The following is a 20,648-nucleotide window of genomic DNA, read 5'->3' as shown; positions in this document are numbered from 1 at the left end:
TTTGCTGTCTAAGGACCTTGGAACTATATCTACATTTGACGAGCATATAAGGGGAAGTGAATGGGGAAATTTCACAAGAGTTTCTTTATAACAAGCCTAGACTCACCATGCTCTTCATTCCTGAGTTCATGCAGCAAGCAAGGCTAGCACATGCAGTCTACCTGTGTGCCTGGCCTAAAAAGGAGAAGGTCTGGCAACTAGTCAGAATTACCACAGGAGGTTCTTGGTGTTTACAAAAAATCACTGTGAAGAAATAAAAGGATATAGATGAAAGCTTCTGTTTGTTCCTGCTGTTTATGAAAAAACATCAGGGGGACCCTACGTACCCTTTCATTCCAGTTTCTCTTTACCCTGTCCTCAAGACCTGAACTCCATCACAGACTAACTCAACATACTGCAGGTCGCCTGTTGGCTCAGCTGAGGAGCACAGTTCATGGGGAGTTGCCAATTATTCTCTTCTTAAACTGGCAGAATGTAACAACAGCTGGTGTTGTCAGTCTCCTGTTTCCATCCACAGAGAGTGGCAAAGATCCGCTGAAAATATGGGAGAAAAACTCATCTCAAAGATACAGAGATTCGGTAGGGTTGGGATGTCACTCGCTCGGAGGCTCCCATCTGTGTAGGACAGGCTAAAGCTGAAGTTAGGGGTGTGGCTGGATAGAGAGCTTGGTTAGCATGCCTGAAGCCCAGAGCTCAATCCCCAGCTCTGCACAAACCAGGCAGAATGGCCGTCTCAGCCGCTTCTCTGTTGCTGGTAAAGCACCGTGACCACGGCAATTTAGACAGGGAAGAGTTTATCCGGGCTTACAGTTTTGGAAGGATAAGAGTCCATCCCATCCTGGTGAGGAACCATGGCAACAAGTGGCATGCAGGGATAGCAGCAGAAGCAGAAGTTGGCAGAGCTCATTGGAAATAGTTCAAGGTTTTGTTTTGTTTTTTTTTTTTTCTCAAAGTCCACCCCTAGTGAAGTACTTCCTCCAGAAGGTCTGTACCATCTAAACTTCTCCAAACAGTGCCACCAAGTGTTTAAAACCTGAAACTATAGAAGACATTTAGCATTTGAACCACTAAAGTGATACTCACCTGTAACCGTACTAGGATCGCAGTTCAAAGACATCCCACCCTAGAAACATAGCAAGTTTAAGGCCAGCTGCCACTACCTGAGATCCTGCCTCCACAGAAACAAACAAACTTTAAACTGATAATTCTAAGAATGTTTTCCAGAAAACCATGATAGCTTCATGTTATTTACTAGGCTAATGTTTAGGGAGCATCCTTTGGATATGTACCCCAAAGTGGTATTGCTGGGTCTTGAGGAAGGTTGTTTCCTAATTTTCTGAGAAATCGCCCCACTGACATCCAAAGGGGCTGTACCAGCTTGCACTCCCACCAGCAATGCAGAAGTGTTTCCTTTTTCCCACAACCTCTCCAGCATAAGTTGTCATCAGTGGTTTTGATCTTGGCCATTCTTACAGGTGTAAGATGGAATCTCAGAGTTGTTTTGATTTGCATTTCTCTGATGACTAAGGATGTTGAACATTTCCTTAAGTGTCTTTCAGCCATTTTAGACTCCTCTGTTGAGAGTTCTCTGTTTAGGTCTGTATACCATTTTTTAATTGTTTTAAATTGTTTTTATTTTTTATGACCAATTTCTTGAGTTTTTTATATATTTTGGAGATCAGACCTCTGTCTGATGTGGGGCTGGTGAAGATCTTTTCCCATTCTTTAGGCTGCCATTTTGTTTTGTTGACCATGTCCTTTGCTTTATGGAAGCTTCTCAGTTCCAGGAGATCCCATTTATTAATTTTTTCCCCTCAGTGTCTGTGTTACTGGGATTATATTTAGGAGGTGGTCTCCTGTGCCAATGCATTCAAGTATACTTTCCACTTTCTCTTCTATGAGGTTCAGTGTGGCTGACTTTATGTTGAGGTCTTTGATCCATTTGGATTTGAGTTTTGTGCATGGTGATAGGTATGGATCTATTTTCATTCTTCTATATGTTGATATCCAGTTATGCTAGCACCATTTCTTAAAATATGCTTTTTTTCCATTTGATATTTTTTTCTTCTTTGTCACAAATCAGGTGTTTGAATGTGTATGGATAAATATCTGGGTCTTTGTCTCTTTTCCATTGGTCCTCTTGTCTATTTTTATGCCAATACAAGGCTGTTTTCAGTACGGTAGCTCTGTAGTAGAGTTTGAAGCAACATCTATCCTTAAAAAGAAGTGCAGTTCAAACTGGATAAGCAAATAGACAAGTATTCTGCCTGAACACTTTTTTCTTTTCTTCAGGGTATAGAGAATGCCACACCACAAAGGGCAGATGGGTGAAATACTAATGGTTCACCCAAGCTACCACTAAATCATTTCAAAATGCAAGAAACAAAAAATGGGAGGGGGCAGGGTTGTTCATTGGAACAGTTATATAATTTCATAAAGGAGACTGGGTGTGTGAAGTAAATGGGTCCTGGTTTTGGTAATACATCCCTATTGATTCCTTTCTCTCCACTAATCCACTATAGGAAATTATGCCTGTGGCCGTCTAATAGCTGGGCTAAATTCATCTCCTCCAGCAGACTACAGCATCCTATAATTCACACACTTGCCACGCTGTTGAACCTGTCACTTTACCTTCTTGCCCTCTTGCACTTCAGATGGAGAGCACAGAACATGTGACCTTCCTTTTGGATCTTTAGTTGTTGTTTGGTTGGTTCATTTTGTTTCTATTTTTGTTTTGTTTTGTTTTTTGGTTTGCTCTTTGCTTTGTTTTTTTTTAACTGTAGATTTCTTATTGAGTTCTTTTTTAATTAATTAGTTTTTTCAGGCCCTATCACAGTTTCTCCTCCCTCCCTCCTCTGTAAGTTCCCCCCACACACCTCCCCTTGAACCTTCACCCCATCCACTCCTCCTCTTGCCTCCTATGGATATCAGCTAGCCCATATATCCGGTTGTATCAAGTTGCAGTAAGAGTGACCTTTTTTTCATTCCTAGTGCCTCATCCAGGATCTGGCCTGTGCTTCATAAACTTCTTCTCTGTTAATGAAACTGGGAGCCCTTACCTTCAGAATTCTGTTAATATAAGAACACACTTGGAACAGGTGGCCCGAGACCCTGCTACCACAGCCCTGAAATATGTGTAGTTTACAAACAAGCTCATGAGTTTCACTGTGTTCTTCCTTCTACCTTAACGAACATTTCTCTCTAGTGAAGATAAAATTCATGTGATGTGCCAGTTTTTCTTTAGCTTCGTGGAAGATGGCAAAGGTAAAGTTTAATTTTCAACCTGTACATGTGGGTCTTCTACTTTGATTGGTAATATTTAAATATTTAAACTTATAGAACCAGAATTCATTATATTTTCCTTCTAGGAAATATATTTTATTACCTCCATTTCTACAAAATTACATGCAATGATAATATAATTACAAGTAACTTGTATTCTTACAAACACACCCGACAGTATGGTGTTTTCTGAGCTATGCATCCTCTCTGCTCTCAGTTTTCCCTACTTAAAATATGCAAGCACAGTTTTGCTTTGAGATTTTTTCTTTCGATCTTTTTTACTTGTGTCAGCTCTACTTGCAAAATCTTCTTTGTCTACCCAATCTGAACATGTACTCCTTCATGTTCTTAAAGAATAAGAAAACAATTTTATCTGCAAATCACATAGTTTGAACTTATAGCTCATAAAAGATAAGCTTTTCATGTAAGCTTTTAATTGATTGCTATACAATTTTATGTAAAATATTTCAATAAAGCTAAAATCCAAAAAAGTCACACACATAGTTTTTATACAGAAAGCATTTAAGGTTGTCATTTATAGGTATAGTTCATCTAAAACAAATCAAATTCTATGTTATTGGTTTTGCTGTGATGTTCCATACATGTGTATATTGTGCTATAATTGATTTTACCCACCCCCACTAACATCTTATAGCCTTTCTTCTCTCCTCTTAGCTCTCGCTTCCTACCCTAATCATTCTAATCGTCGCTCCTTTACCTTCAGATCTTTTTTCCTCCGTAGGTTCTACGGCTGTGAGAAAATATGCAATACCTGTCTCTGGAAGTCTGTTTGGCTTCACATACATACTGAGCGCCTCTAAATGATATGACTCCTTTCATTTTGGAGGCCGAGTAATACCCTGCTGGGAGCATACACAATTTCTTTATGCATCCTGTGATGGGTATCTACTCTGTCGCTGTAACTTTGCCACTGTGAGCGCTGTACCCATAACCGTGGGCGGCTCCTCTGTGTGCCAGCTTCATTTCCTCCCTGATACCTGGGCATGGTCAACCTGGATCATGTGGTGTTTCTATTTTTAGGTTTTAAAACAAGCTCAGTGCTGTTTTCCACAGTGGCTGTATGGCTTAAAACTTCCTACCAGCATTGTAAAGGGTTCCTTTCCTTTTCTCTCTAGCTGACCACCTTTGTGTTTTGGTGCAGCCATTCTGAATGGGACAAAATGGAATTTTTCCATGCTTTTGGTTCATGTTTCTCTGGCAGCTGAAGGCATTGGGTATTCTTTTACACATTTAATAATGATTTGTATTTCTTTGAAGAAGTATCTGCTCAGATAATTTACCCATTTGTTAATTAGACTGCTTGTTTTCTGTTCTTTTATTGGTAACTTTTGTGAGCGCTTTGTGTATGTCTGTCTCCTATCATTCCTCCATCCCTTCTCCAGTGCCTTAGATCAGTTTAGAAAAGGATTTTTCAGACAAGTTTATCTCTTTGTTGCATTGGTCTTTTAATTTCTATTTCTACTCTGATCACTATCCCTTCTTTCTTCTAGATTTAGTTTTGTCTTGTTCCAATTTTCTAAGACCTTGAGATGCATTACTAGGGTACATATTTTAGCTCTCTTTGATTTTTTTTTTTTTAATTTAGGAACTCATAACTCTAAGTTTCCCTCTCAAACTGTTAGGACTGTAGGCTGTGTTCCATTTTCATTTGGCTCTGGGAATTTCCAGATTTCTCCCCCTCGCTTTCTCCTTATCAGAAAGGACACTTAACTCTGTGGCCCAGGTCGGTCTTTTCCTAGCGATACTCTTCTTTCCTCTTCCCATGTTCCTGGAATTCCTGGTATGTGGCAGTTCTGGCTTTGATGGTCAGTTGTGAAAGCACCAGTAACATTGTCCATGTACATCGTGTCTAACATCATTCTTCTACGAGCCTGGGAAATAAGACTCACGCAGCATTCACCATCTCAGCTAGCCAGCGCATAACGCTTGGAATCATGACAAACTTCTGAAGAACTGCAGTATCAAAGCCAGAGCCAGATTTAGAAAATCTGAAGTTGTTCCTCTGAAGGTGATATTCACTGTGTAATAATATATTGCGTTTCTGCACCCATACTTAAAGCCTGGGAAGTCGGTGTGGTGCCTCCTCAAAGGCTCCCCCACTGTAACTTGGATATGGGCAAAATGTGGACTAGACTGGCTGGGGGCCTAGTGGTTGTCAATCATAACCATAGTGATACAGTCACAAGAAGAAAGGCTTAGCCTACTTAATTTTCATACATAAACCATTTACACTTGTTGTTATACATTGCTTCTTGCTCTGAGACAACAGCAAATGCTGGATCCCAGGTAACAGAGGAGCCCATGAATGACTTCTGTATGGCATCTGTACAACAATAAATGCACGAGCCCCAGGGGAAGAGTCTCCCAATATTGATGTTCCAGGTACAATTGTACTAATTTCCTATGTGTGAAAATGATCAATAAATATTCCTCTTAAAAATGAAGGAGCACTAAGCATCTGGAAGAGGCGGTTGTAAGAAGGCAGAAAGAGTGATGAAGCTAGAGATGGCGGAAGCAAAACATCTTGTTCACACTTTGTTTAGTGTGGTGTGGAGCAGGCGGGCTGCGTTCCTGCCACCCGGATCCCAGCTACCTGGCTCCTGCACGGCTAGTTTTACACCCGAAATAACAACACACAAACTGTATTCTTTTAAACACTGCCTGGCCCATTAGTTTCAGCCTCTTAATATCTAATTCTCACATCTTGACTAACCCATATCTAATAATCTGTATAACACCATGAGTGGTGTCTTACCGGGAAAGATTCAGCACGTCTGACCTGGTGGCTGGCTTCACGGCATCTGTCTCCCTGAGGAGAGGCACGGCGGTCTGCCCCAGAGAGGCAAGGCATGGCGATTTCTCTCACTTAGGAGAGGCGTGGCATCTGACTGAGCCATCTACCTCACTTCCTTCTTCCTGTTCTGTCTACTCCGCCCACCTAAGGGCTGGCCCATCAAATGAGCCAGGCAGTTTCTTTATTAGTTTACCAACGAAATCATCAGATAGATAAAAGACACACCTACATCAGTTTAGTTTTTGTCCTGGAAGACTGATCACTTTTCCTTCTATGTGAGAACACCTATCTCTGCTCCACAGCTTCTTGAAATAACTTTGTTCAAATCATTTAAAGGTTTGGTTTGAGGTTGTAGTCTCTTGTGTACTCCATCAGGGTTCACATCACCCCATGATCAGGTTTTGAGAAGTGGGCATGGCTTCTGGATTCTTATTTTCTTTATCAACAATCTAATTACTTCAGTCTACATTTTTATTATTTATCAAAGAATGCAAAGCATGGGGTGTTTCTGTAAAGATGCAAAGCCCTCAGCTTCACTGAGAGTCACAGATTCCCAAAGGGATTTCTCAGCAGCTGCTTTCATCCTGAAGAAAAACAGTGATATTTAGGATTTGGTTGTGTTTATTGTTATTGCCACATTTGGCCAACAGGTTTATATTAGTAAGACAGAGCAGAGTACAACAGAGTCCAGGGCTGGGGAAATGCTTGGTTAGTGAAGACTCACTGTGCAGGCAGGAGACGTGCGTCTAGATCCCCAGAACCCAGGTAAAAAGCCAGAAATACTGCTGAGAGTCTGCAATCACAGCCCCAGGGAAGCAGAGGAGGGGCCTTGTTTCTCCCTCGTCAGTCAAACCAAATCAGTAAGCTCCAGGCTCAACGAGAGACTCTGTCTCAATAAAATAAAAAAGCAACTAAAGAAGACACTGACTTTTACCTCTTCCCTCCTCACATGCATACACATACATACACACATGTACACATATGTGCACACCGCTACATAAACACAAATATACAAAATACACACTCAGCAGCATTCTATATGTCTCTTCTACCCAGCTCCATATGCCTAGATCCTGTAAACAGCCTTAGGCTATCCTCTTTAAGTCACATATTAGAAAAATCCCTCCAAGGAAATAAAAAATATAATATGACTTAGAAGATAAATATACTTTTCTATCCTCAACCATCTTAATTTTTTTAAGTGTTAAAATTAGGTTGAGATGTGACTGCCCATGCACGTGACACACATGTCCTGTGTTAATCGGCAATTATGGCTTCTGCTTTAAGTCATATTTGATTCCTTAGAATACTAATTCTTCCTGTCACTGTGTATTTGGCTAAAAGCAGCCGAAGTATGAGAGCCTCCAGATAAATGCAAATTTTACTGTGTTGCTAATCTTTCTCCATCAAAATTCTCATCTGTTTCCTATTGAGACATAATAGAATACTCACACCATTTCATAGTGTATCACTTGGCCTTCTCTTGCAGGATCCAGGATTATTTTACCTTGTTTTTTAATATGTGTGTATCAGTGTGTGGGTATGTGCACATGAGTGTATATGCCCTCAGAGACCAGAAAACTGTGTAGGTTCCCCTGGAATTGGAATTACATGCAGTTGTGAGCCACCCAACATGGACACTGCGCCCCAAACTCCAGACCTCTCTAAGAGCAGCAACCGTTCTTAACCACTGAACATCTTCCTTGTCCTCTTCAGGATTATTTTCTCATGCTACAGAATGTTAGGTCTGCCTTCAGCAACACACTATGCCTGGAATACACAATTTTCCTCTTTATAGAAATGCCGATAACAAAGGTCAACTGGTGCCCAGTGGCATTGTCTGCAAGCCACACTTTATTAATTGTGTGATTCTTATCTGTTACAGAACATGAGAAGCAGCGGTTATGCAAGAGCACCGATTATATGAATTTGCATTTCAAAGTGAAATGGTTTTATAATGAGTATGTACGAGAACTTCCTGCCTTCAAGGATGCTGTTCCAGAATATTCCTTGTAAGTAGTGATTTTTCACTCTCCCGCTTTGTCCCGAATTCACAGTGTTGCAAAATTACAGCTGAGTGGTAAAGACTAAGAGCTCTTCCCTATGCTTCTCCTTTGAATGGAGACGTTTCTGTAGTAACTGCTGTGGGAAGATTGGCGCGTCTCTGAGGCCATGAAGATGGTGATGCATATTTCAGTAGTTAGATATTCAAGGAGAAAGAAACGCCAAATGGGCTCTGGTTTAGATGGTGAAATTATTTCCTGTAAAAGTGCCAGACTGCATAGTCCTGGGGACATGGCTCAGCAGTCTAAACATTTGCCACACAAGCTTGCGGACCAGTGATTGAGTTCCCAGAAACCCACACAAGATGTCAGGTGGGCATGGTAGCTGCCCTGTCAGAGGATAGAGACGGGGGCAACCCTTGAACAAGCTGACCACCAAGACTAAGCATATCAGTAAGCTCTGGGTTTGATTGAGAGAGTCTGCTTCAATGACAGAGGTGGAAAAGTGAAGGAGGACGATTCCCAACAACTTCCGACCTCCGCGTGCATGCCCAAACAGGTGCGTGAGCATGCGCACACACATAAACACTCAAGCAGGTGCATGAGCACCTACACACACATGTAAAACCATGCATATGCACATATGCACAGCTATGGACCTCCACATGGATGCTCAAACGGTGCATGAGCACCCACATACATATATAAGACCATGCACACAGAGAGAGAGAGAAAGTAAAAGAGAAAAAAATGTTAGAATGCTTTTAGGTAAGTAGACTTTAATTTTAATACAAGCTAGAACTGTCTTTGAAATTCATGTATCTGGAATAGAAACCATGATTTATTAATGGAATTTTCCTTTTATGAGTTCTTTTCCGTCTTAGTTTCTTTTCTCTTGGCTGTGATGGAAGACCTTACAGAAACAATGTCAGGGAGACTGTTGGTTTTGGCTCACAGTTCTGGGTTATACTCCATCACAGGAGGAAAGTCATAGTGGTGGGCACTGGAGGCATCCGTCACATCATAGCCACAAGTCAAGAAGCTAATGAAGACTGTACATAGCTCACTTCCTCCATTGTCTAGAGTTCAGGGCCCCAGCCCAGGTAATGGAGTCTCCCACAGCCGTGGGTCTTCACATCTCAATTAACTGAATGAAGATGCTCCCTCAGAGGCATCCTAGAGGCCCAAGATGATTCTAGACCTTAGTAGATTGATAGTCGAGATTAACTGTCGAGTGTCTGTCAAACACATTTGTACTCACACAGCCACAGAGAGTATTCTGAATTTAATGTGCGTCAGAACTCCATTTTATTCTGATAAAAGGGGTCTTCCGGTCTACAGAAGATTAGTGTGTGAGATAAAGACTTCTCCCTGAAGAAACATATTATTCAGGCAATAATGATTGTCACAAAAGTTAATCAAATCACAATATCTTAAATTTTGCAGACAAATAGATGGAACTAGAAAACATCATTTTGAGTGAGGTAACCCAGACACAGAAAGACAATTATCACATGTACTCACTCATAAGTGGTTTTTAAACATAAAGCAAAGAAAACCAGCCCACAAATCACAATCCCAGAGAACCTAGACAACAATGAGGACCCTAAGAAAGACATACATAGATCTAATCTACATGGGAAGTAGAAAAAGACAAGATCTCCTGAGTAAATTGGGAGCATGGGGACCTTGGGAGAGGGTTGAAGGGGAGGGGAGAGACAGGGAGGGGAATAGAAAGAAAAATGCAGAACTCAATAAAAATCAATTAAAAAAAGATATGACAAAGCAGAGAAAAATGAAACAAGCTAATTTAAAGAGCATAAACAATTCACGAGAAGAGTGTTGCTGCATTTGAAGGACTACCGTCTCCGGATGGAGTAGCATCTATGATAGACTCTAAAAACTCAATCAGATCAGGTCACAAAAGAAGCAGGAAAGTGCTGATACAGAAATGAAGGCTGAGAACTTGGACTCCGTGGGTTCTGACACATTGGTACTCTTAATCTTCTGGTGAGGTGAAAGGTATTTTTCCCAGCTTTCAACTAGACTGATACAAATAAATGCCGTGAGGCATGCTCCAGTCATTAGGCGTCATGGGAACTGGAAACAACAGGGAGTGCGGACAGAGCAGAGATTTAGGAGTTAATGAGCAGTGTAATCACGGGATACTAAGAGCTCATCGTAGTCTCCTCTGAGAGGTACATGAGATGGAACAGCGTGGTGACACAAGTCAACAGTCTACACCATGAAGGATGCATGGGAGGATGCAGGTCACAGGATGCAGGCTGCAGGTCACAGGGTGCAGGCATCAATTAAGAGGAATATCTGGAGAGCTTCTATAGAACAGAGTGGCTATGCTTCATGACAGCATATGATTGAAAATTGCCAAGAATTGCGCTGGGGAAAGCCAAAAGCCAAAGCATTTGCTTCTCAGATGTTAGGAATGGCATTCCAAGGACCCATGTAAATGCACGTGGGCACAGAGGGCTACCTGTAAATACAGCCATTAGAAATTGGAAAGGGAGGATCCCTGGAGCAAGTTGCCTGGTTGGACTAGGCAAGTCAGTGAGCGCTGGGATCATTGAGAGACTCTGCTCAGTGAATAAGGTAAGAGCAAAGATGGAAGACACCCGGGATCGACATCCAACCTCTATACACACATGCAAAACAGAACAAGTTAGAACTTCTAGAAAATTGCTAAGAACCGATTTTATGTGTTCTGACTCCAAATTTCATAAGTGTTCTGGGTAATATATCTTTATTAATGTTTTAATTTAGCATACAAAGCAGTGGGGTTTCTTCAACTTTTTCTACAGGCTTTGTTCCTATTCAGTTATATATGCTAATTGGCTTGGATTAACTTTTCCACAAGATATGCTTATGTCAAAGCATGTATCAATAAACATGTATACTTTATAAGAGTTAACAATAAAATGAAATAAAACCATGTGTTTTTTCATAAATAAAAAGCTTACTAAATAAAAAATTAAAAACAAAGCCGGGCGGCGGTGGCGCACGCCTTTAATCCCAGCACTTGGGAGGCAGAGGCAGGCGGATCTCTGTGAGTTCGAGACCAGCCTGGTCTACAAGAGCTAGTTCCAGGACAGGCTCTAAAGCTACAGAGAAACCCTGTCTCTAAAAAGCAAAATAAATAAATAAATAAATAAATAAATAAATAAATAAATAAATAAAAACAAAAAACCATTTAAAATTATGTACTATATCCTAAAAGCTTACTATTATACAGAGCACTTGAAATGAGAGCAGGAAGGGTTAAAGACGCATGGAAGAAAAATTCTGAAGATAGAATTTATAGAATTTGTGCAACTAGAAACATATGAGAAAATGAACACAAAAAGAGTTGGACATGAAGTAAATGCACACAAAGCAGTCGCTGGCATCTTGATAGAGCACAGGGAAGTAAAACAGAGGGGCTGTCTGCCAGACATCTGCTTCTGGCTGTCTAGGCTTATTACATTAAGCTAAAATCACACTCACGCTTGCTGAACGCCAGCTAAAAAAGTGAGCAAGATTAAACAGAGTCAGAGAACAACCACGGCAGCTGGTAATGAAGGATTGGTATCCTTGAGGAGGGAGAAGCATACAGAAGACAGTCCGCGCAGCAGACAACAGCCTGCACACAGAAGACAACAGCCTGCACACAGAAGACAACAGCCTGCACACAGAAGACAACAGCCTGCACACAGAAGACAACAGCCTGCACACAGAAGACGACAACAGCCTGCACACAGAAGACAACAGCCTGCACACAGAAGACAACAGCCTGCACACAGAAGACGACAACAGCCTGCACACAGAAGACAACAGCCTGCACACAGAAGACAACAGCCTGCACACAGAAGACAACAGCCTGCACACAGAAGACGACAACAGCCTGCACACAGAAGACAACAGCCTGCACACAGAAGACAACAGCCTGCACACAGAAGACGACAACAGCCTGCACACAGAAGACAACAGCCTGCACACAGAAGACAACAGCCTGCACACAGAAGACAACAGCCTGCACACAGAAGACAACAGCCTGCACGCAGTAGCTGCACTCCATGTTCCACACTTATGTCTGCGGGCCAACTGGCAATTCTGCAGACTTGGAGATCAAACACACGGCCAGTGGTTCAGAGTGTAGAGCAATCTCCCTAGAGAGAAGCAAATGCTGATGTCCAGGATCAAGAGAGCTCATTATTCAGGTAGGATGAAAATCCCAGAAAAAAGGGAAGGACAAGAAAATGAGCACAAAGACTCCACGAGTATGTTCCCCAGAGGTCGGAAACTTACTGTCTTCTTCCATACCTCTCTACCTATTCACTGGGGCAAGGTCTTTCAGTTGATCCCAGTGCTCACCTCAATGACTGGATGAAGCCAACTTGTCAGCTTACTCCAAAGACCCCCTTCCACCTTCTAAGTGCTGTGACTAAGAGTATACAGATGTGCTGCCCACTCTGGGGACCTGAGTTACTTCCCACAAGTAATCTACATAAGTATGGAGACTGAGGAAGAAAACCATCAAGTAGAAAGTAGGCACCAAGACTTTGTTAACTAGGTAGTCTTCAGCAGCCCCACTGTGCGAATGGAACAGCAGGAGTATGAGGACCAGACTTCTGGTGGGGGGCAAAGGGGTGCATTGTAAACTGCCCTGGCTCTTGGGGGATCTGGAGGGCTCTGTCCTTTAAATAACAACAAACAGGAAAAGAGCAGCTCAGGAGCCAGCCTTGTCCAAGGGGAGCTGTTCCCCCCAAGTGCCCTCTCCAAGGAAAAAATTAAACCCTCCCTGGAGTAAGTCATCAGTAAAAAGTCCACATGGGACAGGAAAGATGGCCCACCAGTTAGGAGCACTGGCTGCTCTTGAAGAGGACCTGGCTTAAGTTCCCAGATGGTTCACAGCCCTCTGTGACTCCAGTTCCAGAGGATCTGATGCCCTCTTCTGACTTCCAGGGGCACCAGGCATGCATGCTGTACACAGTCAGGAGAACAAACCCTCATACACACAAAAAAATGTACAAAGCTCTTAAAGAGGGAAAAACTGTCCTTCATAGGCAGCAATGTAGCGTTCAACAAAATAAACTAGGAGCTACCTCACCAGAGGACCCAAATATCTAGAACCCAAGGGAAAACAAAAATGTTAATATTATCAGTTATCGACTTTGGTTTATGATTTAAAATATTGGAGGGTTTTAACAGAAAATTTTAATCTATAAGAATGAATTAGAAATTATAGAACTGAGGTAAAACAAGCTATAACAGATAAGATTAGCAATAAGCTATATAGAGCATAAAAGGCACAAAAACAACTTAAATGTAGATTTAGAGGGAATGTCTGTATATAAAGAGAGAGTATAAAAGCAATAAATTATAACCCCCAAATGGCAAAAGTTACGGGAAACAGTGTGTACACTTAAGGTACCGAAACCTGAGTCCAGGAAAATGAGAAAACGGGAGAAATGGCACAATTAGTCACAAAAATAACTACTGCATTAAAAATAGAAGGAAATTGCTGGGTTTTTTGTTTTGTTTGAGACAGGGTTTAACTGTGTAGCCCTGGCTGTTCTGAAACTTACTGTGTAGACCAGGCTGGCCTCAAACTCAGAGATCTGCCTGACTATGCCTCTCAATTGCTGGGATTAAAGGCATGCACCACCATGCCCAGCTAAAATCTATCTTAATCCTAATAAAATAAACCCTAAAACAAACAAATAAAACAGTATGAAAACAACTAAGGAGTCTGGGGCCATAGTCAGCAGTTGCGAGCACTTGAAAGAAGAGTGAACATGAGAAGAACGGCCCGGGAGCCAGCCTGTCCAAGGCTGTCCACACTACTCTCACGGAGTACCAGACTTCAATTCTTGGCACCCACATCAGGTGGCTCAAATACTTGTAACTCCAGCTTCAGAGGATCCAGTGTCCTCTCTGGACTCCAAGCACTGCATTCACATGCACAAAGGCACACATAATTAAAATATTCTAAAATCTTTTTTGAAAAGGAAATGACTAAATAAATAAATATGATGTGGATCAGTAACATTTCCAGAGCTCCTCACTGGGAAGAGGACTAGACTTACCTAGTAACGGGTGAGGTTGAAGGCAAACGTTAAAAGCTGGGGGACTACACCATGGGTTACCAAGGTTTATTTAAAAGGTACAGTTTTAGGAGAGTGGAACAGATGTACCAAAAGAACAAAGTAGGTTGGAGATGGACCCATACACATGCCACTGCCTGATCAATGGACTTTTAGATACACAGTGTGAGAATAACTGGGCATCTTCATGGAAAAAAAGGGGGGGGCCTTGAAACTTATCTCAAACTAGTCACAAAAACCAAAGCAGGTAGATCATAGGGTGTATTAAAAAACTGAAGGTAAAGCAGATTGCCTACAGATTTATGGGTCTACAGAGCTCAGTGGAAAGGAATTATGAGATGGTGGGATATTATATCTCAAGACTCAGCACAGGAAGTCTACAGTCAACAGAAATTGGAATCTTGAATAGGAGGGACTTGCCCGGTGGGTTTTGGGAACTAAGCATATTTGAGGCAGCGTGGGAGTACAAAAAAAATGAGATTCAAGGTGAGGAAGACACATTTGATGATATATAACCCTCATTAGAGGATCAAAACTGAGAGAGGTTGCTGATCCTGAATCACCCTCATACGGAGCAACACAACTGTTCATCACAAATGATGTCCTGGGAGGTAACATGTTGATTTTATTTTATTTTTTTCGTAGGTGGTTTGAGCCTTTCGTCATGCAGTGGCTAGATGAAAATGAAGATGTGTCCATGGAGTTCCTTCATGGAGCACTGGGAAGAGACAAAAAAGACGGAGTAAGTCCAGGCGCAGCCAGGATCCGTTTACCTTTCTCGCCTCTGAGCAAGTAGGAAATGTGGGGCTCCGTTGTTTTTAGTTTCGTTCCATTTTAATTCCTCAGTGTCATAAACAGATTTAACACTGTTTCAAAAAGTTGGAGGAACTGATTGAATAAAAAGGAAAACAGCAAAAGAACAATCATTCTTTGGCCCCGAGATTCTTCTTTATTGTCTAAGTCTGACTCTACCCGATCCCCTGGCTCATCCAAACCCTCTGTTTTCATGGAAGACTCTAGAATTAAGGTAGGAGTGATGAAGAAAACACTCAACATTAACCTCTGCTCTCTGAATGCATGTACAGAATGCACACTACACAAAGAGCCATGGCTTTGGCAGAAGAAAATAACATTCCCTTAATGGACCTCAACAAAGCGCTTATGTCTAATTTATAGCTATCTTTTGCATGGTATTGTAAATCTTAGAGATAGTCTGCTATGATCATTTCTTTTTCCCTAAAATGACTGTGCTACCAGGGATCTGTGAGGACCAGCACTGATGGTTTTGTTTGGATTTGCTCTTGGGAGTGGTATCATATAACCCAGGTTGTTAGCCAAAGCTGGTCTCGGACTCCTGATCCTTCTGCCTTAGACTCTCAAGTGCTCATGTTACAGGTATCACCACCACGCCTTGCCAAACCTGATTGTTAAGGAAAAGATAGTGCAAGTCTCTGCAATCTAGACCAGCAGGTCAAAGAGGTCAGAAAACCTGTCTATGGACGACAATAATAATAATAGTGACCCAAGTATGGGAATCTTCTACCCATAACAACATAATTCATTAGAACACGTCCTTTCATAAATTAAAAATGATTTTCTTTGAGCCTTTACCCATTTCTCTAAGCCTAAGCTTGTTTGTAAAACTGTCTGCTTCTTCCATCTCTAAACCATCAACCTATGGTTTGGTTCCAAAGGGGTAACAGGCTATTAGACTCAAGTTTGCAGACTGCTGATTATGGGGAGGGCTCATCCTCAATGACCTTCAACCCCAACTCGGGGACCAGGTATGAGAGGATCTCTGTTTAGAAATGTAGTGACACCCCTTTCTCTCCCTTCCTCGCTCAGACAGTCTTTCTTCTTGCCCCTCAGTTCCAGCAGACATCGGAACATGCCCTCTTCTCCTGTTCAGTGGTTGATGTCTTCGCTCAGCTTAACCAGAGCTTTGAGATCATTAAGAAACTGGAATGCCCCAATCCTGAAGCCTTGTCCCACTTAATGCGAAGGTTTGCAAAGGTAAGTGGCATCAGGCGTGTCTTCTCTGGGACAAGCCAACCTAGATATCTCTGCTGTGTCAGAGGATTAGGATTTGATGTCATTTGGAATGCAGCCCCCTCCTTTTAGAATTTTGAAACAGGGGAGATGCATCACACTTAAAAATTTGGGTACATGACTACACACTTCTGTGTGTGAGGAAACACTGGCCAGGCTCTGGGCTGGTGAGGTGACACCAGATGCTCATCTGAGAGGCACTCTCTGGTGGTTACTCACCTGGCTGCTGCTCTGAGGGCTCTATCATGAAGGAGCATAATCTGTGACTCCAAAAAACTCATTGGTGATGTTAAAATTCTATACCACGGCAGTTTCAACTGTAATCATCAAGCCATCAGAGGAGCTGAAAGAACTTGTATTTTCTGGATCTCCTGAATAGAGAAATAAACCTTATTCTCCTAATAAAGAGGCACAAAAATTTATCTGTCTTGTTAGAAAATGAAAAAATGCTAAAATCCCACTTTAAATTGTGAAGCGTTTAAGGTCTTTGTTAGTTCTACTGTAACAAAATGTGCTAGCATCCTTGAACATCAGAAATATCTTTTCTTGCAGTTGGAAGATTGACAGTTCAGGGTCCTTGTATCCATGCATTTGGTTTCTTCTGAGGCCTTGTAGTCTGCAGAAGGCTACCTTTCCAACATGCCTTCACAGGGACTGTGTTCTGAGCACTCTGGGGTGTGTGTGTGTGTGTGTGTGTGTGTGTGTGTGTGCGCGTGTGTGCGTGTGCGTGTGTCTTACAAAGAAACCTGCCAATTGCATTATAGTGTCCACCATAGAAGTATCATTTTAACTTAATTGCCTTACTGCCTTTTTAAGGTCTTACCTCTAAACAAATTGAAGACATTCCATCTGAATATTTGTCACATTTTGGGCTCCTAAGTGATTAGCTCTTTTGACTGTCAAGTTTTGAGAAAACCACTTAGCTCACAGCAGATGGGCACACTGAGCACATACCTGCTCTTACTACAAACATGGCGTGTCTATAACTTCATTTATCATTACCCCCAACAAACCGTGGATGGGAGGCTCAGCTCTGCCCTGTTATTGGCCCTGCCTCTCAGAAGAAGGTTTACATTTTCTTCTAATTAGTGAGGACATCTTCTAGCAGATAATATCTTCTTACACTGTGTCAAAACAGATTATCCTGTGGTAACAATTGCATCTGTAAGCCCCATGGTTCCCAGAGAGTTACTTCTGGGTCACAGAACACCAGACAGCTTAGGTGACCCTGGAGAGACCTCTTCGCTATTGTATGACTCAAGAGCTTCTGCCTGAGAGGGCTGACAAGGGAGAGCAGGGGTCTGAAGGCTCGAAGAGCTAACGGAGAAAAGCAGCTGTAAGATGTGAAAAGATAAGAGAGAAAGTCAGGCGGGCCTGACATGGCCAACAGCTAGCATTCCATGAAGGATTCCAGGCCAACTGTCAGCCAAATTCCATTACAGTATTTATCCACTATGAAATGCATTAAACTCATCTTTGTTAATTAGGATGACTCAGAAAACTCCTTGCTTGTTAAGATACTAGCTGAGAGTGATTTATTTGGGTCATTCCTAGAGAGGATTTTCCTGGTGATTCTAATTTCTTAATATGGTAAAGTCTGTAGAATTAGCCCTAAAATTCCCAATGCCCTTTCTTAACTATTAGATAGTTGTCCCTCAAAGAGAACAGGGTGTGGTCACTAGGAAGATTGTGTCAGGGAAGACTCATAGGGGAAGAAAGATCATGGAGGAGTGAAGAGCTGGGGCCCCAACTCCCACTTCACCCCCAGCAGCTCTGACCTTCCTGCACTTCTCAAGGCGACCCAATATGAGACAGGTGGAGAGCCACAAAAGAGGTTTCAAAAGAATATACATAGGTAAACACATTGCCTAAGCCAGATGAAAAGTAATAGCATCTTACACGTATCACTGGGAAACACGTATTATGTTGGCATAATAAATTTTTCAATTAAATATAGCATTTTTAATCCCTGGGAAATTGGGCATCCTAGTGATGGCAAGTTCTTATTGCAGATACCATTTCCTGGAAATGTAGCGATTAATAATTGGCATTGAAAAAGAAATTCTATTTTTGATTATTATTTGGAAACTGTTTAACTCTCTCTCATAGAGACTGACAGGGGGGAAAAAGGCTGAAACAGTGAGTTAATTACATGACTGTGAAAGTAAAACCCATTCAAATCCATTACCAGTATCAGCCTCTTAATCCACAGTTTGCATCTTGAGTAAAAGTAAAAGAGTTAATAAAGAATGAGAGTTGGCAGTTCTTGCAATAACAACAGACTATCTGATTTTTGTTTTATTTCATTTTAACATCAGGTGTGGCCTTTGGTCTTGAAGACTTGCCCTTCTTGGTTCCTTGCGTCAAACTATACTGAAATCACAATGCCTTAAAATACTTTAAATAGTACTTTAAAATCCTTCTGATAAGAGATGGTAATAATATCCCCAGACATCTCAGAAGATTTAATAATCTAAAATGAGTTTCACAGGAGAGATTCCCCTTACTGAAGTGTGCACCCAGCTTTACAAGGTACTGAAAGAATCTGCACATTATTGAGTTGGAGACTAGAATCTCATTTACTGTTTTTACTCTTAAGACAAAGCCTAGGAATCTGTGGCAGAGTACATGGGAGAAATATCATAAGCAGAATGTATTAAAATAGACCGAGGACACAGACTTGGAGTCCCTCTTCTGCAGCAGCTGAATTGCCATAAGAGTCTCCCTCACCTGAGAGAGTTTGTCAACACTTGGCCTGGAGAAGACTGCCAAGTTGATAATTGCTGAGAAAGCATCAGAACCTAAGTTGTGTTTCCCAGCATAGCTGGAGAAAGTTGGGCAAGGGGGCATGTACCTGTAATCCCAGCACTGGCATCCAGAGACAGCACGATCCGTAGTGTTCAATCTAGTTGAGGAGAGCAATCGAGGAAATTTTGCATTGTCAATCTCTGTTTTACATACAGACAAACATACACACACACACACACACACACACACACACACACAAGCGTGCACACGCGTGAGTAAAGAAAGCATCTGAACCAGAATTTCTGACTTACAGATCCTAAATCAATGCAATAGATAAGCCAACCAGGTAGACTGACCCAATATTAGCTCAGGAAATCATAGTACTTTGCTAATGTTGATGGCCAGCCCCTTCAATATACCAGCAGTGGCAGTATGTCACACAGAACTTTCCCAGGCCAGAGGACGTTCTTGTCATCCTGCTTGATTATTTAAATGTCACAGACTTCACTGCCGCAATCCCATTAGAACTCGATGTTTTTAAGTCTGGAGTTCTTTGACCATCTGTCCTTCTGGGGCATTAATCGCTCACCGTCTGTTATCACTTCTTTATATAAACTGTATTCATTTATGAGCAGGATGCAGACATTCACCAAGAGGCTGCCCCCATGAGTGCACCTCCCCCACCTTCTCTCCACCCCTCCTCCATCCCCTTGACTGTTGCTGATTTTATAGCCCAGAATGCTTTAAAGGTAAAACCCCTGTGTGAGCCTTGCTAAGAACTCCTTTCCCAAACAGCTCCTCTCTGCATAGTGACCTCTACCCTGCAGTCACCAGTTCCTCAAGACCATGATTCTGAAGTTTTGCTATGCAACTTATTCAGCTGAAGGTGGTTTGTTGAAAACAGGCTTCTGGAGACAGCTCCAGAGATGCTGACTGCACAGATCCGAGGCAGGCTATGAGAATTTGCATCTCCCTGTTTGCAAGCAATGCTGATGACAGTTCCCAGAGCCACACTCAGATAAGCAATGATTTAGAAGGCATGCCCTAAAAAACTGCTAATTTGAAGTAAATAATAATAATAATAATAATAATAATAATAATAATGACCAGATTTGGTTTATTTTAGTGAATAAGTTAGAATGGAATTGAAGTTGGCCCTCAAATGTACACTGAAGCTCTTCACTCGGATGTATTGATGCAGTAGTACCGAATCCCCAGGGCTGTTACAGCAGCACTGTAGAGCGCCATATAGATCATATGATCATATATGATCTCTAGCCACACCCAGCATGGCCATGTTTTTCCTCACCCACAGCCCACCTGTGTTTTGACTGTTACCATCAGCAGGCTAGTGCGTGTGGGAGTCAGGAGCAGTTTTCTCCAATGGGGCAGACACAGGGGTGGTGGTTTTCTCCAAAGCAGATCACAGTAGCACAGCATGGGGGATTCGTACAGAACAATTCTAGACGGCCATGCCCTTCTTCTCCAGAAAAACAAGTTAAAGCCGCCTAGCAGACGTTTAAATTTCTAAATGACACTGAACCGTGCAGGGTATTTTTCCATCCACATCTCACCCCCAGCGTTTTATGTCTGAGATACAGCAGGCAAGGACATGAGGACTATGGCTTATGGGCATGAGTTTGGGGGACAGGG

The 20,648-nt window shown here is 42.0% G+C and overlaps 1 protein-coding gene across 2 annotated transcripts in view; it reads left to right on the top strand.

The window, feature by feature from the left end:
- Window positions 1–20,648, top strand: part of Unc13c (unc-13 homolog C) — a 417,871-nt gene that overhangs the window by 308,393 nt on the left and 88,830 nt on the right. For both annotated transcript variants that reach the window (XM_038322705.1, XM_038322704.1), the window contains 3 exons: window positions 7,983–8,109; window positions 14,844–14,940; window positions 16,068–16,211. In XM_038322705.1, the coding sequence (XP_038178633.1) occupies window positions 7,983–8,109; window positions 14,844–14,940; window positions 16,068–16,211 (368 nt within the window). The remainder of the gene's footprint in view (window positions 1–7,982; window positions 8,110–14,843; window positions 14,941–16,067; window positions 16,212–20,648) is intronic.

Source organism: Arvicola amphibius, chromosome 3, assembly GCF_903992535.2.
Source record: "Arvicola amphibius chromosome 3, mArvAmp1.2, whole genome shotgun sequence".
Lineage (NCBI taxonomy): Eukaryota > Metazoa > Chordata > Mammalia > Rodentia > Cricetidae > Arvicola > Arvicola amphibius.
This window is presented reverse-complemented; position numbering and strand designations above follow the sequence as displayed.